Genomic DNA, 26,132 nt, shown 5'->3' with positions numbered 1-26,132 from the left:
CTATTATTATGAGGTATTTCTATTGAAGGGCAAAATCAGGGGTAGAGGAGGAGGTGTAACGTAATGTAAAAGAACAAAATTCTTCTTTGGGCTGGAGGTGAGGGAAATTTTTTTACTTTTAATTTCTTCCTACAGTTGAGGGAGAGGCTCTAAAGCTTGCCTAAATACCTGTTAACATGACTTCCAGAGGTCTGAATATCTGATCCCTGTTTACCACAGTACCAACTTCAGAATTGTACCTGGCCTGAGCTCCATTAGCTTGGGAGGGCTGAGTATGACAGATAAGAAGTTTGTTCGGGCCAAACTGTAGGGAGTTATCTACCCTAGTAATTATACTGTGCGTTCTGAAACTCTGATCTACGTGCCCTGGTTCTCCAGTTAGGCTGTGTTTCAAAGCAAACAGCTGAGGTTCCAGGAGGACTGATGTGATGCTTACTCGGGTGTGACCTTTCACAATTATGTTCCATAAAGGTGAGAATCTGGTTACTAACACTTCCACCTGTCTTAAAGGTGTTGACATCCTTCTAGATCCTTTAGATAATAAACCTTGCTTAATTTACCCAAGAAGTGTCTGGTCTTTATTTCAAGAAGTGATCACTGACATTAGTCAAAATGGTGGTCACACAGTCTCCAACAGATTAAAAGAGTTTTAAAATTACCATCAGCATGTTATTTACTTTTTAAAAATAAGTTATTTTTTACTTTTAAAAAAATATTTATTTATTTATTTTGGCTGTGCCGGGTCTTAGTTGCGGCACGTGGGATCTTCATTGTGGCATGCAGGCTCATAGTTGCGGCGTGTGGACTTCTTAGTTGCGGCATACATGCGGGATCTAGTTCCCCACCAGGGATGGAACCCAGGTCCCCTGCATTGGGAGCTGGAGTCTTAACCACTGGACCACCAGGGAAGTCCCATGTTATTTACTTTTATAAATATGATTAAAACAAAAGACAAATAAAACAAAAGAGCACAGCTTTCTCTAAATAAATTATGGCCTGAAGGGAGTGGTCTGTTTCTCTAAAAAAAACAAGTATTTGTGCGTTAATAGGGAACAAAGCATACCCTGAGTTCAGTGTTCCTCTATACCTATTTTACTGTCACTTTGAAGGAGTGTTACAGGCACTTGGGAATATACTTTTATAGAAATCAAGAAAATATAACACCCTTTTCAGAATTCTCACTACTTTCCCCAAACCTTACAGTTCAGGTCAAAATTGCTAACACAAAATTGCAACTCCTATGTGTGCAAATTTCTCTCCTTGTTAAATTACAATATGCTTAAGGGAAGGGGCCCTGTTCTATACTTGTTTTACATCACTTAAAGGCAGTGAACAGGAACTGTTGAAGGCAATGCTGAACAACATAGATATTAACAATGAATTTAGGAAGGCCAGGAGTATGTTAAAGAGTGCGTTGGTAACAGATCTGTGTTCGTATTCTTAGTGGGCACTTTCTAGCCGTGAGACCTTGGTTAAATCATTTTCTTTCAGGAGAAACTTTAAATCTATTAAATAGGTACTTGGGATGCATCAGGTACATAGGAGATTGGGCTGTGAACAAAGCAGGCAGCATTCCTGTCCAAAAATATCCTTCAATAGTCCAGAAGAGAGAAAAGAAAGCTGAATAACTGTGGAAGACCCTAGCTGCAAAATGAAAATCATATCCACTTCCAAGCGTTGTACAGATTAAATGAGACGCATTAAAGAGAGTACATAGTTCAGTGCCCAGCACATAATTAACGCTCACTAAATAGAAGATAACTTGGCAAAGCAACGCAGACTTAAGTTTGGCTTTCACTTCTTATCACGTAAGCTCCTCGTTTTACACAGGTGCGTTCCCCAGGCCTTTCCGCTCAGGGCCTAACAAGCGTCTACTTATCAGTGAGAGGGAAGAGCCCTGGCTATTAAAGACAAAAAGCCGAAGGCAGCAAGCACTAGGCCGGCTGGAGGCTCGGGGCTGCAGCCCATGGCCCCCAGCAACCTGTTATCTCTAAGACCACGGGCTCCAGTTCCCGAGCCCCCATCTAGTAGTCTCCCTCAGAAAAGCACGCCTTTTCCAGCCCTCTCAGGCTGCTATCCAATGCACGCCTCTCCGATCCTCTCCGCTTGCCCCGCCCCCGCCCCGCCTCCCTGACGGATTCGCGCCATTGGTGTAGCTCCGTGGCTGTGATGGCAGCGGTGCGCGTGCGCGCTTGTTCGGGGCCCTCCCGAGAAAAGGAGTTGGTGGGGCTGGGCTGGAGGAGGCTGGTCGCGCTCTGCCCGGGTGAAAGGGCGGTGGCTGCACCGGGCGGGGCCAAGTTTCAGGGCTGGCGGCCGGGCTGTGGTGGCGCCAGGAGCCGCTGCGAAGCTGCGCGCTGCTTAGGCGACGGGGGGCTGGCCGAGCAGAGTCCGCGCGCGCCCGCGCTGAGCTGCCGGCCTCGGCGGCTGCGCCACTCGGCCGCAGCGACGAAGCGCTGGTGTTCCCAGCATGACGGAGCTAAGGCAAAGGATGGCCCGCGAGCCGGACGCACCACCCGAGGACAAGGTAGCGGCAGCATCGGTTGGGCGCGGCCGGGGCAGCGGAGTCCCCCGGAGGTCCGTGCGGGGGCGCGCGCAGAGGGGTCGTCTTGCCATCTTCTGCGCGGCCGTCGGCGGCCCCGGGCCTGGCCTGCGGGAAGGGTCCTCGGGTGCTGGGCCCCGCGGAGCTCGCGGCAGGGTTCAGCAGGTCGGGGTCCCGGGGACATGGCTCTGGGGTCCAGTTGGGGGTGGTATCTCCGGGGCCCAGGAAGGAGAGCGCGGGGGTTGCGCACGTCCGCAGCCCTCGCAGGGCTGGTTGCGGGGTCCTACGCCAATCCACCTCCCCGAGGCCTTCCTCGGTGTGAAGACGTCGAGACCCCGGAAAGACTCCTCAGAGCGTGACTTAGCCTTTCTGAACTTCTTTAAAATGTTATTTGGGGGCTGGAGGTGTAACAAGACAAGGCCATGTGATTTGCCTGTTAGGAGATTTAAACTCTTTCTCGAAAGTTAAATCTTTTGGCTTTAAGCAGAGAAGTCTCTTAATTCATGTAGTCAGCAGGTGTTGGAAGGTATATTCCCCAAAGATGGGCTTGTTTCCTGCTTCAGATGTGGGCGTTGATAGGGTAGAGGAGGAGGGTAGAACAGAGGCCATCTTGGCAGGGACGTAGCTGGTTGGGGTTGAGATATGAGGGCAGCGGACTTAATTGGTTGAAGTGAAAGGTAAGGGAGTTGAGGAAGGTGAGGAGTCATTATGTTACTGTGGACGTTGAATGACAGCATAAACTTAGTGGTAGTATTTCGAGCCTGGAGTTAGTGGTCAGGAGCAGTGTTATTTGGTAAATTGATCTGACAGTGATGTGTAGACTGGACTGAAGGAGCATGGACCAGAATGAAACAGATTGGCTGACTCGCGGGTTGCCAACAGGTGACCTGCAGTTGTTTTCTTTGGTCCCTGTGTTGCTTTAAAAACCAGAATATTTCTCCCAACAGTCTGAATTTATTGCCTATTTTGGGTCATTGGAAGATCCGCCATCACATTCCCACCTGATTAACGTTTGGCTGGAACTGAGGAACAGCTGTTCCCACCAATCCCTGTTGCTCTACACCAGGTCCACAGCACCCATTTATGTAGCTTTCCGTTTTTGGTAACTGGAGGAAAGGAACATTAGGGAGATATCAGGAAGGAGGAAGGCACAAGATTAGGTGTCAGGGTGTCAACAGCAGTTATACTGGAAGGAATGTTTTGGGTGAAAGATAATGGGATTTTAAACAACTTTTTTGGTTATGACAGTGGATCACCCAAGGAGAACTCTCCATACTGATTTTTACAATATGTTTTGGAGAAAATTTAGGGCTTGGGTGCAAGTTTAGGAGTCGCTTACAGAGACAAGGTACTTTGAAGTTTCTAATCTTCCCATTAAATACCCTAGCTGGGCCTGGAAGAGTTCTGTTGCCACACTGCATATGCCTGTTGGGGGAGTTTACAGATATTTGGAGGCTGTGTAGCCCTGTTTAAGGGTGAGAGATCAGACTTGATGTTAATGGGACTTCGTGGTTTTAGAAGGTGTGAGAAGAGGTAGAAAAAAAGAAGGCATGATACCTAATGGACTGTACTTTTGAAAAGCTATTTGTAATAATTAGACTTACTCAGTGGTAAAAACAAGCAAAGCCACATACCCTAAAACCATGAGATTATGAGGTGAAACAGTTTCTACCCTCTCCACCTAACTACTTGGATCCATCTCCCAGACAAAAGTGCCAGTTGATTCTTTTTTTTTTTACTTCTTTATTAGAGTATAATTGCTTTACAATGGTGTGTTAGTTTCTGCTTTATAACAAAGTGAATCAGTTATACATATACATATGTTCCCATATCTCTTCCCTCTTGCGTCTCCCTCCCTCCCACCCTCCCTATCCCACCCCTCCAGGCGGTCACAAAGCACCAGACTGATCTCCCTGTGCTACGCGGCTGCTTCCCACTAGCTATCTACCTTACGTTTGGTAGTGTATATATGTCCATGCCTCTCTCTCGCTTTGTCACAGCTTACCCTTCCCCCTCCCCATATCCTCAAGTCCATTCTCTAGCAGGTCTGTGTCTTTATTCCTGTCTTACCCCTAGGTTCTTCATGACATTTTTTTCCCTTAAATTCCATATATATGTGTTAGCATACGGTATTTGTCTTTCTCTTTCTGACTTAATTCACTCTGCATGACGGACTCTAGGTCTATCCACCTCATTACAAATAGCTCAATTTCGTTTCTTTCTATGGCTAAGTAATATTCCATTGTATATATGTGCCACATCTTCTTTCTCCGTTCATCTGATGATGGGCACTTCGGTTGTTTCCATCTTCGGGCTATTGTAAATAGAGCTGCAATGAACATTTTGGTACATGACTCTTTTTGAATTATGGTTTTCTCAGGGTATATGCTCTGTAGTGGGATTGCTGGGTCGTATGGTAGTTCTATTTGTAGGTTTTTAAGGAACCTCCATACTGTTCTCCATAGTGGCTGTACCAATTCACATTCCCACCAGCAGTGCAAGAGTGTTCCCTTTTCTCCACACCCTCTCCAGCATTTACTGTTTCTAGATTTTTTGATGATGGCCATTCTGACTGGTGTAAGATGATATCTCATTGTAGTTTTCATTTGCATTTCTCTAATGATTAATGATGTTGAGCATTCTTTCATGTGTTTGTTGGCAGTCTGTATATCTTCTTTGGAGAAATGTCTATTTAGGTCTTCTGCCCATTTTTGGATTGGGTTGTTTGTTTGTTATTGAGCTGCATGAGCTGCTTATAAATTTAGGAGATTAATCCTTTGTCAGTTGCTTCATTTGCAAATATTTTCTCCCATTCTGAGCATTGTCTTTTGGTCTTGTTTATGGTTTCCTTTGCTGTGCAAAAGCTTTGAAGTTTCATTAGGTCCCATTTGTTTATTTTTGGTTTTATTTCCATTTCTCTAGGAGGTGGGTCAGAAAGGATCTTGCTGTGATTTATGTCATAGAGTGTCCTGCCTATGTTTTCCTCTAAGAGTTTGATAGTTTCTGGCCTTACATTTAGGTCTTTAATCCATTTTGAGCTTATTTTTGTGTATCGTGTTAGGGAGTGATCTAATCTCATACTTTTACATGTACCTATCCAGTTTTCCCAGCACCACTTATTGAAGAGGCTGTCCTCTCTCCACTGTACGTTCCTGCCTCCTTTATAAAAGATAAGGTGACCATATTGCATGGGTTTATCTCTGGGCTTTCTGTCCTCTTCCATTGATCTATCTTTCTGTTTTTGTGCCAGTACCATACTGTCTTGATTACTGTAGCTTTGCAGTATAGTCTGAAGTCAGGGAGCCCGATTCCTCCAGATCCGTTTTTCGTTCTCAAGATTGCTTTGGCTTTTCGGGGTCTTTTGTGTTTCCATACAAATTGTGAAATTTTTTGTTCTAGTTCTGTGAAAAATGCCAGTGGTAGTTTGATAGGGATTGCATTGAATCTGTAGATTGCTTTGGGTAGTAGAGTCATTTTCACAATGTTCATTCTTCCAATCCAAGAACATGGTATATCTCTCCATCTATTTCTACCATCTTTAATTTCTTTCATCAGTGTCTTATAATTTTCTGCATGCAGGTCTTTTGTCTCCTTAGGTAGGTTTATTCCTAGATATTTTATTCTTTTTGTTGCAGTGGTAAATGGGAGTGTTTTCTTGATTTCACTTTCAGATTTTTCATCATTAGTGTATAGGAATGCCAGAGATTTCTGTGCATTAATTTTGTATCCTGCTACTTTACCAAATTCATTGATTAGGTCTAGTAGTTTTCTGGTAGCATCTTTAGGATTCTCTATGTATTGTATCATGTCATCTGCAAACAGTGACAGCTTTACTTCTTCTTTTCCCATTTGGATTCCTTTTATTTCCTTTTCTTCTCTGATTGCTGTGGCTAAAACTTCCAAAACTATGTTGAATAAGAGTGGTGAGAGTGGGCAACCTTGTCTTGTTCCTGCTCTTAGTGGAAATGCTTTCAGTTTTTCACCATTGAGGATGATGTTGGCTGTGGGTTTGTCATATATGGCCTTTATTATGTTGAGGAAAGTTCCCTCTATGCCTACTTTCTGGAGGGTTTTTATCAGAAATGGGTGTTGAATTTTGTTGAAAGCTTTCTCTGCATCTGTTGAGGTGATCATATGGTTTTTTTCTTCAATTTGTTAATATGGTTTATCACATTAATTGTTTTACGTATATTGAAGAATCCTTGCATTCCTGGAATAAACCCCACTTGATCATGGTGTATGATCCTTTTAATGTGCTGTTGGATTCTGTTTGCTGGTATTTTGTTGAGGATTTTTGCATCTATGTTCATCAGTGATATAGGCCTGTAGTTTTCTTTCTTTGTGACATCCTTGTCTGGTTTTGGTATCAAGGTGATGGTGGCCTCGTAGAATGAGTTTGGGAGTGTTCCTCCCTCTGCTATATTTTGGAAGAGTTTGAGAAGGATAGGTGTTAGCTCTTTTCTAAGTGTTTGATAGAATTTGCCTGTGTAGCCATCTGGTCTTGGGCGGTTGATTCTTAAGTACTTTCCCAACCGTTGTTGTAGGTAGGGAGGATATGAGGAACTATCCAGCTAAAGTTACCTTAATTTTTTACAACTGCACTTAAACTGCTTCTATGATGACAGAATGCCTGGGGCTTAGAGGTTCACTAAGTGCTTGTTGCTCCAGAAACACAGCACCTACTTGCTTTCTGTTAAAAGCCTAATGTAGTCCATTAGCCCAGAGCAAGACAGTTCCTCCATTGCTCAATATTTCTGATTATCATGCATGGGATTTCAAACTTCCATAATTCTGGCTTTGCTGATATTCTTAGGTTAAAATTTAAGAAAATTAGAAATAATAAAACAAGGATATCTTTTTAGGGAAATAAATGGTGAAATGGGAACTTGCTTATTTTATAGTAGAAGAATTCAGAAAACAGTATTAGGTCAATTCATGAAAAGAACTGGAACAAATTTGAAAGATTTAAAAAAATGTTTCAGTTGCTTAACTGTTGTGGCAAAGTGTCTTATAAATAAGCAGACAAAACAATCTGGGGAATGTGTTTATTATAAAAGTCAGAAGGTATTTTGTTACATTTAGCATCCTAAAATGGAATTGTCAAAGCCAGTTGCTAATAAAGGAAACGTTTTCCTCTGGGAACCGTGCTTATAATTTTAAATTCCAAAAGCACAGTATTGTTGCCAAACTAAGAAACTTGGAATTTAAGCTTTGAAAGTGGTCTTCCTCCCACCGATCCATGTTTTTCCAGTGGTGCTTAGGAAAGACAAGAATGAAATGTGGGCCAAAAGATTGCCATCATAAAATTTATGATTGGGTTGGCATTTCAGGAGACTTTGAATGCATCTAGGAAACTTTTGAAATGACTCTCCTAACTAATTTCACAGTGCAAATAATCACCCTTTAAACTGTTTAAAAAAATGTGCATCACTATTTCTGATTGTGCACTCTGCTGTCTTTCCTGGGATCCACACAGGTGAAGTGTATTGAATTTGTTAGTTTTGCAGAGAGCTTGCTGAGTAATTCTGCTGCACACAGCTTCTTAACCTGCTCCCTGTGCTGTGACAGCCTCCCCAGCCTTCCTGACTGGTGCTAGAGGCTGCTGGGGGTGACAGAGCACAGCCTTTCACTTACAGACTGCCTCTGGTTTGGAAAAGAGACTCTTGACTGTTAATTTTGCCAGGCTCTCCTTGGAAGAATACTGATTTGTTCCTGGGGTTGGGCTGAGTTCCTGCCTTCCAGGCCTTGCCATGCAGTGGTTGCTTGGTTGGGGCAGTGATGTGGTGCCAACCAGGGCAGACCTGGTCCCCATTAGGCAGCTTGCCCTGCCAGTCCATGATCTTTGTTCTTGTGCTGTTTGCCTCATCAGTGGGGATGGCATAGGGCCCACTCAGTTGAGTGACCTTTTAAAGAAAGTTAAACTTTATGTTATCTTGACTAGACAGTGCATGCGTGGTTCAGAATTTGAAAGGTGCAGAGCGTACACTGTGAACGCCTCCTTGCTGCCTCCCTGGTTCTCCTCCCCAGCAGCAGCACACCCCTGCCAGGGTGCTCACGAGCACCTGCTGCTGGTGCGAAAGGACCTGAACTGTCCTTTGGATTTGTTGCCCTTTGGCAGCAGCTCTTTTATATTGGAGTCACCACAGGGCCAGCCTGGGGCTTCTCTGTGAAGACTTTGCTGCGTTTTTGAAAGAGCTCTTGAGACCTGGGATTTACTGGCAACATTCTCTGTCCTTGGGTGAGATTTTGAGAGGATATCTGTCACTGACCTGGATCCCTCAGTGGACGACTCTCAGAGCCTTGTCCGCCCAGTCTGTGTCCTGCTAGTCCTGTGGTTTCGGTGATCTGCAGGAAATTCCTAGGTATACGTCCCTCAGTCAACGCAAACTTAGTTTGTCTGAAATTTGACTTTTCTCGTTTTAGACGTTGACCTTCCTCCTCCCGTCTGCTCTGCTCCAGCTTGAAATCCGTTAGTCCCTGTGTCTCTGCTCCCTCATCCAGTCCAGGTCACAGGTTCTCATCAGATAACACCTGGATTCCTTATCTGTTGCTTTGGTGTATTTCAGATAGTTCAGGACTTGATGCCTGAACTGTTATAAATCCTTCTAATTGAGCTCCCTCCCTTCAGGATTTGTTCTCAGCCCCTTCTAGTCCACCTGACCTTTCTTTGTACAATTCTGAAACTTCCCTATGAGTTACAGAAGGGAAAAAAATTTTTAGCCCCTGTTTCAGATCTCTTAAATTTGGTCCTTTATGGCCTTGTTTCTTAACCAGCCCCTTTTCCTGCTTGGAGCCTCTGTGACATGGATCTTGGCTCTTGCTATTTCCAACCGTAGGAAATGTGTTCATTTTCTGTCACCCCTCTTTCCACCTCTACCTATTTAAGTCCTATTTTCTCAAAGTCCATTTTAGATCTTCCCCATTTCAATACTTCATCAGGCATGTATGTATTGTAGAAATCATAGGAATGTGTGCAAATGAGAATGAAATCCACCTACAATCCCATCATTCAGAGAAACAACCATTGTTCAAATGCATATCCCTCCTGTGCAGATTGCTACGTGGCTGTAATGCTACCATGCATGGTCTGATAGCTTGCCTTTTTTTCTTTATTAATTGAAATATAGTTGATTTACAATGTTCTGTTAGTTTCAGGTATACAGCAAAGTGATTCATAAATCTATACTGTTTTTTTTAAATTTATTTTTATTATTTGGTTGCATTGGGTCTTTGTTGCTGCATGTGGGCTTTCTCTAGTTGTGATGAGCGGGGGCTACTTTTTGTTGCGGTGCGTGGGCTTCCAATTGCGGTGGCTTCTCTTGTTGCGGAGCACGGGCTCTAGGTACACGGGCTTCAGTAGCTGTAGCGCACAGGCTCAGTAGTTGTGGTTTGTGGGCTCTAGAGTGCAGGCTCAGTAGTTGTGGCGCACGGGCTTAGTTGCTCCGCGGCATGTGGGATCTTGCCGGACCAGGGCTCGAACCCATGTCCCCTGCATTGGCAGGCGGATTCTTAGTCACTGTGCCACCAGGGAAGTCCCTATGAATTTTTTACATTCCTTTCCATTATAGGTTATTAGAAAATGTGAAATAGAGTTCCCTGTGCTATACAGTAGGTCCTTGTTGTTTATTTTATATATGGTAGTGTGTATCTGTTAATCCCAAACTCCTAATCTATCCCTCCTCTCCTCCCTTCCCCTTTGGTAACCATAAGTTTGTTTTCTGTATCTGTGAGTCAGTTTCTGCTTTGTAAATAAGTTCATTAATATTATTTATATTATTTTTTTAGATTCCACATATAAGTGATATCATATGATATTTGTCTTTCTTTTTCTGACTTATTTCACTTAGTATGATAATCTCTCGGTCCATCCATGTTGCTGAAAATGGCATTATTTCATTCTTTTTTATGGCTGATTAATATTCCATTGTATATACGTACCACATCTTCTTTATCCATTCATCTGCCAACGGACATTTAGGTTGCTTCCACGTCTTGGCTATTGTAAAGCTGCAGTGAACATTGGGGTGCATGTATCTTTTCGAATTAGAGTTTTTGTCTTTTCCAGATAAATGCCCAGGAGTGGGATTGCTGGATAATACGGTAACTCTGTTTTTAGTTTTTTAGGGAACCTCTATACTGTTCTCCATAGTGGCTGCACCAGTTTATATTCCCACCAACAGTGTAGGAAGGTTCCCTTTTCTCCATACCCTCTCCAGCATTTATTATTTTTAGACTTTTTGATGATGGCCATTCTGAATGGTGTGAGGTGATACCTCATTGTAGTTTTGATTTGCATTTCTCTAATAATTAGCAATGTTGAGCATCTTTTCATGTGCCTGTTGGCCATCTGTATGTGTTTTTTGGAGAAATGTCTATTTAGGTCTTCTGCCCATTTTTTGATTGGGTTTTTTTTTTGATATTGAGCTGTTTGTATATTTTGGAAATGAAGCCCTTGTCAGTTGCATGGTTTGCAAATATTTGCAAATATCTTCTCTCATTCTGTAGGTTGTTTTTTCATTTTTTTTATGGTTTCCTTTGCTGTGCAAAAGCTTATACCTTTGACTAGGTTCCATTTGTTTATTTTTGCATTTATTTCTTGCCTTGAGAGACTGATCGAAGAAATTATTGCTGGGATTTATGTCAGAATTTTTGCCTTTGGTCTCTATCAAATTACCCATGACATTTTTTTTTGAATTTTATTTTATTTATTTATTATACAGCAGGTTCTTATTAGTTATCTATTTTATTTTATATTTTATTTTTTTGCGGTACACGGGCCTCTCACTGTTGTGGCCTCTCCCGTTGCAGAGCACAGGCTCCAGACGCACAGGCTCAGCGGCCATGGCTCACGGGCCTAGCCGCTCCGCAGCATGTGGAATCTTCCCAGACCGGGGCACGAACCCGTGTCTCCTGCATCGGCAGGCGGACTCTCAACCACTGCGCCACCAGGGAAGCCTTAGTTATCTATTTTATACGTATTAGTGTATACATGTCAATCAAAGTCATCACACCACCCCCACACACACACCCCCCCCCGGCACTTTCCCCCCTTGGTGTCCATACGTTTGTTCTCTACATCTGTGTCTCTATTCCTGCCCTGCAAACCGGTTCATCTGTACCATTTTTCAAGGTTCCACGTATATGCGTTAATATACGATATTTGTTTTTCTCCTTCTGACTTACTTTGTATGATAGTCTCTAGATCCATCCACATCTCTACAAATGACCCAGTTTCGTTCCTTTTTATGGCTGAGTAATATTCCATTGTATATACGTACCACATCTTTATCCATTCGTCTGTCGATGGCATTGCTTCCATGACCTGGCTATTGTAAATACTGCTGCAGTGAACATTGGGGTACATGTGTCTTTTTGAATTATGGTGTTCTCTGGGTATATGCCCAGTAGTGGGATTGCTGGGTCATATGGTAATTCTATTTTTAGTTTTTTAAGGAACCTCCATACTGTTCTCCATAGTGACTGTATCAATTTACATTCCCACCAACAGTGCAGGAGGATTCCCTTTTCTCCACACTCTCTCCAGCATTTGTTGTTTGTAGATTTTCTGATGATGCCCATTCTAATTGCTGTAAAGTGATACCTCGTTGTAGTTTTGATTTGCATTTCTCTAATAATTAGTGACGTTGAGCAGCTTTTCATGTGCTTCTTGGCCATCTGTATGTCTTCTTTGGAGAAATGTCTATTTAGGTCTTCTGCCCATTTTTTGATTGGGTTGCTTATTTAATATTGAGCTGTATGAGCTGTTTATATATTTTGGAGATTAATCCTTTGTCCGTTGATTTATTTGCAAATATTTTCTCCCATTCTGAGGGTTGTATTTTAATCTTGTTTGTAGTTTCCTTTGCTTTGCAAAAGCTTTTAAGTTTCATTAGGTCCCATTTGTTTATTTTTGTTTTTATTTCCATTACTCTAGGAAGTGGATCAAAAAAGATCTTGCTGTGATTTATGTCAAAGAGTGTTCTTCCTATGTTTTCATGCAAGAGTTTTAGAGTGTCCAGTCTTACATTTAGGTCTTTAAACCATTTTGAGTTTATTTTTGTGTATGGTGTTAGGGAGTGTTCTAATTTCATTCTTTTACATGTAGTTGTCCAGTTTTCCCAGCACCACTTATTGAAGAGACTGTCTTTTCTCTGTTGTATATCCTTTCCTCTTTTGTCATAGATTAGTTGACCATAGGTGCGTGGGTTTATCTCTGGGCTTTCTATCCTGTTCCGTTGATCTATATTTCTGTTTTTGTGCCAGTACCATATTGTCTTGATTACTGTAGCTTTGTAGTATAGTTTGAAGTCAGGGAGTCTGATTCTTCCAACTCCGTATTTTTTTCCTCAAGACCACTTTGACTATTTGGGGTCTTTTGTGTCTCCATACAACTTTTAAGATTTTTTGTTCTACTTCTGTAAAAAAACAAAAATGCCACCGGTAATTTGATAGGGATTGCATTGAATCTGTAGGTTGCTTTGTGAAGTATAGTCATTTTCACCATATTGATTCTTCCAGTCCAAGAACATGGTATGTCTATCCATAGGTTTGTGTCATCTTTGATTTCTTTCATCAGTGTCTTACAGTTTTCTGAGTACAGGTCTTTTAACTCCTTAGGTAGTTTTTTTTCCTAGGTATTTTATTCTTTTTGTTGAAATGGTGAATGGGATTGTTTCCTTAATTTCTCTTTCTGATCATTCGTTGTTAGTGTATAGGAATGCAAGAGATTTCTGTACATTAATTTTGTATCCTGCAACTTTACCAAATTCATTGATTAGCTCTAGTAGTCTTCTGGTAGCATCTTTAGGATTCTCTATGTATAGTATCATGTCATCTGCAAACAGTGACAGCTTTACTTCTTCTTTTCCAATTTGTATTCCTTTTATTTCTTTTTCTTCTCTGATTGCCGTGGCTAGGACTTCCAAAATTGTGTTGAATAATAGTGGCGAGAGTGGACATCTTTGTCTTGTTCCTGATCTTAGAGGAAATGCTTTCAGTTTTTCACCACTGAGAATGAGGTTTGCTGTGGGTTTGTCATATATGGTCTATGTTGAGGTAGGTTCCCTCTGTGCCCACTTTCTGGAGAGTTTTTATCATAAATGGGTGTTGAATTTTGTCAAAAGCTTTTTCTGCATGTATTGAGATGACCATATCCTTTTTATTCAATTCGTTAATATGGTGTATCACATTGATTTATTTGCGTATATTGAAGAATCCTTGCATCCCTGGGATAAATCCCACTTGATCATGATGTATGATCCTTTTAATGTGTTGTTGGATTCTGTTTGCTAGTATTTTGTTGAGAATTTTTCATCTGTATTCATCAGTGATATTGGTCTGTAATTTCCTTTTTCTGTCGTATATTTGTCTGATTTTGGTATCAGGGTGATGGTGGCCTCATAGAATGAGTTTGGGAGTGTTCCTCCTTCTGCAATTTTTTGAAGAGTTTGAGAAGGATGGGTGTTAGCTCTTCTCTGAATGTGTGATAGAATTCACCTGTGAAGCCATCTGGTCCTGGACTTTTGTTTGTTGGAAGATTTTTAATCACAGTTTCAATTTCATTACTTGTGATTGGTCTGTTCACGTTTTCTATTTCTTCCTGGTTCAGTCTTGGCAGGTTATACCTTTCTAAGAATTTGTCCATTTCTTCCAGGTTGTCCATTTTATTGACATAGAGTTGCTTGTAGTCGTCTCTTAGGATGCTTTGTATTTCTGCGGTGTCTGTTGTAACTTCTCCTTTTTCATTTCTAATTTTATTGATTTGAGTCCTCTCCCTCTTTTTCTTGATGAGTTTGGCTAAAGGTTTATCAATTTTATCTACTCAGAGAACCAGTTTTTAGTTTTATTGATCTTTCCTGTTGTGTTCTCTGTTTCTATCTCATTTATTTCTGCTTTGATCTTTATGATTTCTTTCCTTCTACTAACATTGGGGTTTTTTTTGTTTTTCTTTCCCTAGTTCCTTTAGGTGTAAGCTTAGATTGTTTGTTTGAGATTTTTCTTGTTTCTTGAGGTAGGCTTGTTTTGCTATAAACTTCCTTCTTAGAACTGTTTTTGCTGCATCCCATAGGTTATGGATCGTCGTGTTTTCATTGTAATTTGTCTCTAGGTATTTTTTGATTTGCTCTTTGATTTCTTCGGTGATTTCTTGGTTATTTAGTAATGTATTGTTTAGCCTCCATATGTTTGTGTTTTTTATGTTTTTTTCCCTGTAATTGATTTCTAATCTCATAGCGTTGTGGTTGGAAAATATGCTCGTTATGATTTCAATTTTCTTAAATGTACCGAGGCTTGATTTGTGACTCTAGATGTGATCTATCCTGCAGAATGTTCTGTGTGCACGTGAGAAGAAAGTGTAATCTGCTGTTTTTGGATGGAATGTCTTAGAATATCAAATAAATTTATCTGGTCTATTGTGTAATTAATCTTATTTATTTTTATTTAATTTTATTTATTTTTGGCTGCATTGGGTCTTTGTTGCTGCGCGCGAGCTTTTTCTAGTTGTGGCGAGGGGGGCTACTCTTCGTTGTGGTGCGTGGGCTTCTCAGTGAGGTGGCTTCTCTTGTTGCAGAGCGTGAGCTCTAGCTGCGCGGGCTTCAGTAGTTGTGGCATGTGGCTCAGTAGTTGTGGCTCTCAGGCTCTAGAGCACAGGCTCAGTATTTGTGGCACACGAGCTTAGTCGCTCCGTGGCATGTGGGATCTTCCTGGACCAGGCCTCCAACCCATGTTGCCTGCATTGGCAGGTGGATTCTTAACCACTGCACTACCAGGGAAGCCCTATTGTGTCATTTAAAGCTTGTGTTTCATTATTTTTCTGTCTGTATGACTTGTCCATTGGTGTAAGTGAAGTGTAAAGTTCCCCACTACTACTGTGTTACTGTTGATTTCCTCTTTTATAGCTGTTAGCAGTTGCCTTATTTATTGAGGTGCTTCTATGTTGGGGGCATATATATTTATAATTGTTATATCTTTTTTCTTGGATTGATCCCTTTATCATTATGTAGTGTGCTTCCTTGTCTCTTATAACATTCTTTATTTTAAAGTCTATTTTATCTCATATGAGTATTGCTACTCCAGCTTTCTTTTGATTTCCATTTACATGGAATATCTTCTTCCATTCCCTCACTGTCAGTCTGTATGTGTCTCTAAGGTCTGAAGTGGGTCTCTTGTAGACAGCATATAGATGGGTCTTGTTTTTGTATTCATTCATCAATCCTGTGTCTTTTGGTTGGAGCATTTAATCCATTCACGTTAAAGGTAATTATCGATATGTATTTTCCTCTGACCATTTTCTTAATTGTTTTGAGTTTGTTTTTGTAGGTCCTTTTCTTCTCTTGCATTTCCCACTTAGAGAAGTTCCTTTAGCATTTGTTGTAGAGCTGGTTTGGTGGTGCTGAATTCTCTTAGCTTTTGCTTCTCTGTAAAGCTTTTGATTTCTCCATCGAATCTGAATGAGATCCTTGCTGGGTAGAGTAATCTTGGTTGTAGGTTCTTCCCTTTCATCACTTTAAGTATATCACGCCACTCCCTTCTGGCTTGTAGAGTTTCTGCTGAGAAATCAGCTGTTAACTTTATGGGAGTTCCCTTGTATGTTATTTGTCGTTTTTCCCTTGCTGCTTTTAATAATTTTTCTTTGTCTTTAATTTTTGCCAGTTTGATTACTATGTGTTTTGGAGTGTTTCTCCTTGGGTTTATCCTGTATGGGACTCGCTGAGCTTCCTGGGCTTGGGTGGCTGTTTTCTTTCCCATGTTAGGGAAGTTTTCAACTGTAATCTCTTCAGATATTTTCTCTGGTCCTTTCTCTCTCTCTTCTCCTTCTGGGACCCCTATAATGCAAATGTTGTTGCGTTTAATGTTGTCCCAGTGATCTCTTAGGCTGTCTTCATTTCTTTTCATTCTTTTTTCTTTATTTTGTTCCGCAGCAGTGAATTCCACCATTCTGTCTTCCAGGTCACTTATCTGTTCTTCTACCTCAGTTATTCTGCTATTGATTCCTTCTAGTGTAGTTTTCAGTTATTGTATTGTTCATATCTGTTTGTTTGTTCTTTAATTCTTCTAGGTCTTTATTAAACATTTCTTGCATCTTCTTGATCTTTGCCTCCATTCTTTTTCCGAGGTCCTGGATCATCTTCACTATCATTATTCTGAATTCTTTTTCTGGAAGGTTGCCTATCTCAACTTCATTTAGTGTTTTTTCTGGGGTTTTATCTTGTTCCTTCATCTGGTACATAGCCCTCTGCCTTTTCATCTTGTCTGTCTTTCTGTGAATGTGGTTTTTGTTCCACAGGCTGAAGGATTGTAGTTCTTCTTGCTTCTGTTGTCTCTGTGTTTGTTCTTTAATTCTTCTAGGTCTTTGTTAAACATTTCTTGCATCTTCTTGATCTTTGCCTCCATTCTTTTCCCAAGGTCCTGGATCATCTTCACTGTCATTATTCCGAATTCTTTTTCTGGAAGGTTGCCTATTTCCACTTCATTTAGTTGTTTTTCTGGGGGTTTATCTTGTTCCTTCATCTGGTACAAAGTCTTCTGCATTTTCATTTTGTCTGTCTTTCTGTGAATATGGTTTTCCTTCCCCAGGCTGCAGAATTGTAGTTCTTCTTGATTCTGTTGTCTGCTCTCTGGTGGATGAGGCTAACTAAGAGGCTTGTGCAGGCTTCCTGATGGGAGGGACTGGTGGTGAGTAGAGCTGGGTGTTGCTCTGGTTCCCAGAGCTCAGTAAAACTTTAATCTGCTTGTCTGCTGATGGTTGTTTGGCCTGAGGTGACCCAACACTGGAGCCTACTTGGCTCTTTGGTGGGACTACTGGGAGGGCTCATGTGAAGGAGTACTTCCCAGAACTTCTGCTTCCAGTGTCCTTGTCCCCATGGTGAGCCACAGCCACCCCCTGCCTCTGCAGGAGACCCTCCAATACTAGCAGGTGGGTCCGGTTCTGTTTGCTGTGGGGTCACCGCTCCTTCTCTTGGGTCCCAATGCGCACACTACTTTGTGTGTGCCTTCCAAGAGTGGAGTCTCTGTTTACCCCAGTCCTCTCGAAGTCCTGCAGTCAAATCCCACTAGCTTTCAAAGTCTGATTCTCTAGGAATTCCTCCTCCCATTGCCGGACTCCCAGGTTGGGCTAGCCTGACGTGGGGCTCAGAACCTTCACTCCAGTGGGTGGTCTTTTGTGGTGTAAGTGTTCTCCAGTTTGTGAGTCACCCACCCAGCAGTTATAGGATTTGCTTTTATTGTGATTGCATCCCTCCTACCATCTCATTATGGCTTCTCCTTCGTCTTTGGATGTGGGGTATCTTTTTTGGTGAGTTCCAGTGTCTTCTTGTCTTTGATTGTTCAGCAGTTAGTTGTGATTCTGGTGCTCTCTCAAGAGGGAGTGATCCCATGACGTTTTTACGGAACTAGAACAGAATAATCCTAAAATTCGTATGGAACCATACAGGACCCAGAATTGCCAAAGCAATCCTGGAGAAAAAGAACAAAGTTGGAGGCATAACCCTCCCAGACTTCAGACAATACTACAAAGCTACTGTAACCAAAACAGTGTGGTATTGGCACAAAAACAGATATATAGATCAATGGAACAGAATAGAGAGCTCAGAAATAAACCCACACACCTACAGTCAATTAATCTTCAACAAAAGAGGCAAGCATATACAATGGAGAAAAGACAGTCTCTTCAAGTAGTGTTGGGAAACCTGGATAGCTATATGTAAATCAGTGAAATTAGAACACTCCCTCACACCATACACACGAATAAACTCAAAATGGCTTAAAGACTTAAATATAGGGACTTCCCTGGTGGTTCAGTGGTTAGGAATCTGCCTGCCAATGCAGGGGACGTGGGTTTGAGCCCTGGTCCGGGAAGATCCCACATGCTGTGGAGCACCTAAGCCCGTGAGCCCCAACTACTGAGCCTGCATGCCACAGCTACTGAAGCCCGTGTGCCTAGATCCCATGCTCCACAACAAAAGAAGCCATTACAATGAGAAGCCTGTGCACCGCAACGAAGAGTAGCCCCCACTTGCTGCAACTAGAGAAAGTCTGCGCACAGCAACGAAGACCCAATGCAGCCAAAAAAAAAAATCTGTTGGGGGAAAAAGACTTAAATATAAGATATGACATCATAGAGCTCGTAGATGATAGCTTGCCTTTTTATGCTGTCAGGAACTTTTTCCCACATCGCTAAGGTTCATAAAGGTTCTTTTCAAACAGTATTTCAAACTTTTTTTAAAATTATTAAAGGCATAGGTGAAAACAAAAGATAATCATTGTAAAAGCACGAAAAAGAAATCACTGTAATCCTGCCACTCAGAGATAACCACTGTTAATATTTATTTTTATACACACTGCACATTCCTGCACTATGTGTACTATTGTAACTCACTTTTAACAGAAGAATATGCCCTAAATATAGTTCAGGTCTTTAAACATTTTGACCTGCTATCATTTTTAGTGGTTTTGTGTCATTTTGCTGAGGCTGTACCTTAACTTATTGAACCAATCAGGCGTTTAAGTTGTTTTAAGTTTTTTGCTGTTTTAAGCAAGGTGTAGCAAATACCCTCGATTTAACACACACACACACACACACACACACAACTTTCTGCACATGCATATTCTTAGATAAGTTCTATGTTTAGAACTACCAACTCAAAAAGGATGTACATTATTTAAGCTTTTGTTACAAATAATATATTTTCTTCTGCAGTAAATTTGTAGTCACCGTAACTGCATGAGAGTATTTGACCTTGTGGTCTCCCCCCAGAAAGGAATACTGAGTATTCACTCGTTTCTTGATTTTAGGAGAGGAATTTTGGCCTAGTGGTTACAAGCACAAATCCTCAAGTTGGACTGCTTGGTTTATAACTTGACTCTACCACTAATGTGCTTAAGTTTTCTCATCTGAACAATAGGGCTTAGAGTGGGGCTGTTCTGAGGCATTATGCCTTTCTTGTATGAACTGTACCTTCGAGTAACCAAATAGTTGATTAAAAGTTTCTCTTTATAGAATAATTGGAAAAGGAGTGATAGAATATTAATATTTCCACACCCCATTGGATTAATTGAAATGAGGCAATAACCATCAGTGCTACTACCATCACAGACAACCAGTTATTGTGTATTTCCTGATGGAAGTATATGTACAATACTACTGATGGAGGAATCTTGTCAAAAAAATCATAACCCAAACTCTTCAAGACTCTAGTTCTAACTGCTAGTTTACAGGAGATTCAGGGAACGATGAGAAACAGCACTGGACAAATGAACTGGTAGCTGTAGAAAATAAATGGCAAGGAGACCCACCTCCCCCACTTAAAAAAAAAAAAAAAGAAGGGGGGAAGCAATAGATATAGATATATGGAGGATAAAACCTACAAATTAGACTTAAGACAGATTGATGATTTCTGGACCTTATTTGGATCCTGATTCAATCAAACTGCTATAAAGAGAAAAAATGAAATTATTGGGTAAATTCAAATATTGGATACTTAATATAAAGGAATTGTTAACTTTTCAGATGTGATATAATGATATTGTGATGTTAAGTCCCTATCAAAAAGCACTAACTATAAAGGAAACAATTGACAATTCGAGCTACATTAAAATTAAGAAATTCTATTTACTGTGCTATTAAGAGAGTGAAAAGGAAGGCCACAGACAATGAGAAGATATTTATAAAAAAAAATATCTGACACAGGACTCATATCCAGAATCTATAAATAATTCCTACAAAATGAATTTAGAAAAGGAAACTCAGTAGAAAAATGGGTACTTCAAATGGTCAGTAAATATATCCAATGTCATTAGTCATCAGGAAAATCAAAGCAAAACTCACAATAAGATACCACTACACACCCACCAGAATGGCTAAAATTTAAAAGACTGAAAATACTAAGGTTTGACAAGTGTGGGGGGCAAATGGAACTTTTTTATACTGTTTGTGGGAGTATAAATTGGTACAATCACTCTGGAAAATTAGCAATATTTTCTTTACTTTTTTTTAAAACTACTTTTTAAAATTAATTAAGTTTTGGCTGCATTGGGCCTTCGTTGCTGCGTGTTGGCTTTCTCTAGTTGTGGCGAGTGGGGGCTACTCTTCATTGCAGTGCATGGACTTCTCATTGCAGTGGCTTCTTGTTGCAGAGCACAGGCTCTAGGCACACAGGCTTCAGTAGTTGTGGCACGTGGGCTCAGTAGTTGTGGCGCACGGGCTTAGTTGCTACATGGCATGTGGGATCTTCCCAGACCAGGGCTCAAAGCTGTGTCCCCTGCATTGGCAGGCGAATTCTTAACCACTGCGCCACCAGGGAAGTCCCACCAATATTTTCTAAAGCTAAATACATACAAACCTTACAATCTGGCAGTTCCACTCCTAGGTGATTACCCAACAGAAATCTGTACACATGTTCACTAAAAGACAAGTTCTAGAAGATTAAAAGCAGTGTGCTTTGTAGTAGCCCCAATCTGCAAACAACCCAAATTGTGAATATGCTGCTATAAACATGGGTCTGCAAATATCTGTTGGAGTCTCTGCTTTCAATTCTTGGGCAATATATCCTGAAGTGGAATTGCTGGGTCATAAGTACTTCAATGTTTAATTTTTGAGGAACTGCCATATTTATGTATTCTTGTATTTTAGAAACCTCACTTTTAATTTCTAATATTGCAAGTATTGATAGATATAAACTACATAAACAGCTATTGAAGTTCTCAATAATTGAGTGTAAAGAAGTCCTAAGATGAAAAAATTCAAGAACTGCTGCTTTAATGAACTGTATTACTTAACAAGGAAGGGAAAGGTTGAAACAGTCATTGTTGATGGGTGTGGATGAGTTGGGCAATGAATAGGGTGACACACTTGAGGGAAAAAGAGGTGCCCTTTTGCCCTCAAGTGTCTCAGTTTGGAGGATACGTTATAGGTCACCCTAATGATGGTTCTGACAATTCACCTCACATGAGGTGAATTGTCAGACTCAGCAATCAAGTTATCTTTGTTTTGGTGCTGCTGTAGATCTTCCTGAGCTGGCAGGCTTTCATTTTCCTATGAACCATGGTGGACCATGCTTTAGGATGGAAAAACTGCAGAATGAAGCTTTGTTATACTCTTGGTGGTTACATTAAATTTTTCTTTGTATGGTGCTATATGATGTATGTCAGGACCTTTTTTCAAAAGAAAGCTTCTCGGGAATTCCCTGGCAGTCTAGTGGTTAGAGAATTCTCTGGCAGTCCAGAGGTTAGAACTTCGTGTTCTCACTGCTGAAGGCCGAGGTTCAATCCTTGGTCAGGGAACTAAGATCCCGCAAGCTGTGCAGCATGGCCAGAAAAAGTAAAATAAAAGGAGGCGGGGGCTTCCGGGAAGATGGTGGAAGAGTAAGACGCGGAGATCACCTTCCTCCCCACAGATACACCAGAAATACATCTACACGTGGAACAACACCTACAGAACACCTACTGAACGCTGGCAGAAGACCTCAGACCTCCCAAAAGGCAAGAAACTCCCCACATCCCTGGATAGGGCAAAAGAAAAAAGAATAAACAGAGACAAAAGGATACGGAAGGGACCTGCACCAGTGGGAGGGAGCAGTGAAAGAGGAAAGGTTTCCACACACTAGGAAGCCCCTTCGCGGGCGGAGACCACGGGTGGCCGAGGGGGAAGCTTTGGAGCTGTGCGCCGCGAAGGAGAGCACAGCAACAGGGGTGTGGAGGGCAAAGCGGAGAGATTCCTGCACAGAGGATCAGGGCCAACCGGCACTTAGCAGGCCGAGAGGCTCGTCTGCTCACCCGCTGGGGTGGGCGCGGCTGGGAGTTGAGGCTCGGCCTTCGGTCGGATCCCAGGGAGAGGACGGGTTGGCGGCGTGAGCACAGCCTGAAGGGGGTAGTGCGCCACGGCTAGCCGGAAGGGAGTCCGGGAAAAAGTCTGGACCTGCCGAAGTGGCAAGAGACTTTTTCTTCCCTCTTTGTTTCCTGGTGCGCGAGGAGAGGGGATTAAGAACGCTGCTTAAAGGAGCTCCAGAGAAGGACGCGAGCCGCGGCTAAAAGCGTGGACCCCAGAGACGGGCATGAGACACTAAGGCTGCTGCTGCTGCCAGCAAGAAGCCTGTGTGCGAGCACAGGTTACTATCCACACCCCCCTTCCGGGGAGCCAGTGCAGCCCGCCACTGCCAGGGTCCCAGGATTCAGGGACCACTTCCCCTGGAGAACGCACGGCGTGCCTCAGGCAAGACAGAAAAACGCACAGCAGTTGAAGGAGCAAGATAAAAACCCACCAGACCTAACAAATGAAGAGGAAATAGGCAGTCTACCTGAAAAAGAATTCAGAATAATGATAGTAAAGATCCAAAATCTTGGAAATAGAATGAACAGAATGCAAGAAACATTTAACAAGGACCTAGAAGAACTAAAGATGAAACAAACAACGATGAACAACACAATAAATGAAATTTAAAATACTCTAGGGCTTCCCTGGTGGTGCAGTGGTTGAGAGTCCACCTGCCGATGCAGGGGACCCGGGTTCGTGTCCCGGTCTGGGAAGATCCCATATGCTGCGGAGTGGCTAGGCCCGTGAGCCATGGCCGCTGAGCCTGCGCGTCCAGAGCCTGTGCTCTGCAACGGGAGAGGCCACAGCAGTGAGAGGCCCACGTACCGCAAAAAAAAAAAAAAAGAGACTCTAGATGGGATCAATAGCAGAATAACTGAGGCAGAAGAACGGATAGGTGACCTGGAAGGTAAAATAGTGGAAATAACTACTGCAGAGCAGAATAAAGAAAAAAGAATGAAAAGAACTGAGGACAGTCTCTGAGACCTCTGGGACAACATTAAATGCACCAACATTGAATTATAGGGGTTCCAGAAGAAGAAGAGAAAAAGAAAGGGACTGAGAAAATATTTGAAGAGATTATAGTTGAAAACTGCCCTGATATGGGAAAGGAAATAGTTAATCAAGTCCAGGAAGCACAGAGAGTCCCATACAGTATAAATCCAAAGAGAAACACGCCAAGACACATATTTATCAAACTGTCAAAAATTAAATACAAAGAAAACAAAAGCAGCAAGGCAAAAACAACAAATAACATGCAAAAGAACCCCCATAAGCTTAACAGCTGATCTTTCAGCAGAAACTCTGCAAGCCAGATGGGACTGGCAGGACATATTTAAAGTGATGAAGGAGGAAAAGCTGCAACCAAGATTACTCTACCCAGCAAGGATCTCATTCAGATTTAATGGAGAAATTAAAACCTTTACACAAGCAAAAGCTGAAAGAGTTCAGCACCACCAAACCAGCTTTACAACAAATGCTAAAGGATCTTTTCTAGGCAAGAAACACAAGAGAAGGAAAAGACCTACAATAACGAACCCAAAACAATTAAGAAAATGGGAATAGGAACATGCATATCGATAATTACTTTAAATGTAATTGGACTAAATGCTCCCACCAAAAGACACAGATTGGCTGAATGGATACAAAAACAAGACCCATATATTTGCTGTCTACAAGAGACCCACTTCAGACCTAGAGACATACGGACTGAAAGTAAGGGGATGGAAAAAGATATTTCATGCAAATGGAAACCAAAAGAAAGCTGGAGTAGCAATTCTCATATCAGACAAAATAAACTTTAAAATAAAGACTATTAGAAGAGACAAAGAAGGACACTACGTAATGATCAAGGGATCGATCCAAGAAGATACAACAATTGTAAATATTTATGCACCCAACATAGGAGGACCTCAATACATAAGGCAAATACTAACAGTCATAAAAGGGGAAATCGACAGTAACACATTCATAGTAGGGAACTTTAACACCCTACTTTCACCAATGGATAGATCATCCAAAATGATAATAAATAAGGAAACACAAGCTTTAAATGATACATGAAACAAGATGGACTTAATTGATATTTATAGGACATTCCATCCAAGAACAACAGAATACACATTTTTCTCAAGTGCTCATGGAACATTCTCCAGGATAGACCATATCTTGGGTCACAAGTCAAGCCTTGGTAAATTTAAGAGAATTGAAATTGTATCAAGTATCTTTTCCGACCACAATGCTATGAGACTAGATATCAATTACAGGAAAAGATATGTAAAAAATACAAACGCATGGAGGCTAAACAATACACTACTTAATAATGAAGTGGTCACTGAAGAAATCAAAGAGGAAATAAAAAAAATACCTAGAAACAAATGACAATGGACACATGACGACCTAAAATCTATGGGATGCAGCAAAAGCAGTTCTAAGATGGAAGTTTATAGCAATACAATCCTACCTTAAGAAACAGGAAACATCTCGAATAAACAACCTAACCTTGCACCTAAAGCAATTAGAGAAAGAAGAACAAAAAAAACCCCAAAGTTAGCAGAAGGAAAGAAATCATAAAGATCAGATCAGAAATAAATGAAAAAGAAATGAAGGAAACGATAGCAAAGATCAATAAAACTAAAAGCTGGTTCTTTGAGAAGATAAACAAAATTGATAAATCATTAGCCACACTCATTAAGAAAAAAAGGGAGAAGACCCATCAATAGAATTAGAAATGAAAAAGGAGAAATAACAACTGATACTGCAGAAATACAAAAGATCATGAGAGAATACTACAAGCAACTCTATGCCAATAAAATGGACAACCTGGAAGAAATGGACAAATTCTTAGAAATGCACAACCTGCCAAGACTGAATCAGGAAGAAATAGAAAATATGAACAGGCCAATCACAAGCACTGAAATTGAAACTGTGATTAAAAATCTTCGGACAAACAGAAGCCCAGGTCTAGATGGCTTCACAGGCGAATTCTATCAAACATTTAGAGAAGAGCTAACACCTATCCTTGTCAAACTCTTCCAAAATTAAGCAGAGGGAGGAACACTCCCAAACTCATTCTACGAGGCCACCATCACCCTGGTAACAAAACCAGACAAGGATGTCACAAAGAAAGAAAATTACAGGCCAATATCACTGATGAACATAGATGCAAAAATCCTCAACAAAATACTAGCAAACAGAATCCAACAGCACCTTAAAAGGATCATACACCATGATCAAGTGGCGTTTATCCCAGGAATGCAAGCATTCTTCAATATACGGAAAACAATCAGTGTGATACACCGTATTAACAAATTGAAGGAGAAAAACCATATGATCATCTCAATAGATGCAGAGAAAGCTTTCGACAAAATTCAACACCCATTTATGATAAAAGCCCTGCAGAAAGCAGGCATAGAGGAAACTTCCCTCAACATAGTAAAGGCCACGTATGACAAACCCACAGCCAACATCGTCTTCAGTGGTGAAAAACTGAAAGCATTTCCACTAAGATCAGGAAGAAGACAAGGTTGCCCACCCTCACCACTCTTATTCAACATAGTTTTGGAAGTTTTAGCCACAGCAATCAGAGAAGAAAAGGAAATAAAAGGAATCCAAATGGGAAAAGAAGAAGTAAAGCTGTCACTGTTTGCAGATGACATGATACAATACATAGAGAATCCTAAAGATGCTACCAGAAAACTACTAGAGCTAATCAATGAATTTGGTAAAGTAGCAGGATACAAAATTAATGCACAGAAATCTCTGGCATTCCTGTACACTAATGATGAA

General features: G+C 41.3%; 1 protein-coding gene across 1 annotated transcript in view; it reads left to right on the top strand.

Moving 5' to 3' along the window:
* Window positions 1–2,292: 2,292 nt before the first annotated feature.
* CDS2 (CDP-diacylglycerol synthase 2) overlaps window positions 2,293–26,132 on the top strand; it is a 70,276-nt gene continuing 46,436 nt past the window's right edge. Inside the window, exon 1 of the mRNA XM_022556522.2 lies at window positions 2,293–2,524. Within this exon, the coding sequence (XP_022412230.1) occupies window positions 2,468–2,524 (57 nt within the window). The 5' untranslated portion in view covers window positions 2,293–2,467. The remainder of the gene's footprint in view (window positions 2,525–26,132) is intronic.

This window comes from Delphinapterus leucas, chromosome 15, assembly GCF_059928025.1.
Source record: "Delphinapterus leucas isolate spDelLeu-1000000601 "Yukka" chromosome 15, BTC_Dleu_Yukka2, whole genome shotgun sequence".
Taxonomy (NCBI): domain Eukaryota; kingdom Metazoa; phylum Chordata; class Mammalia; order Artiodactyla; family Monodontidae; genus Delphinapterus; species Delphinapterus leucas.
This window is presented reverse-complemented; position numbering and strand designations above follow the sequence as displayed.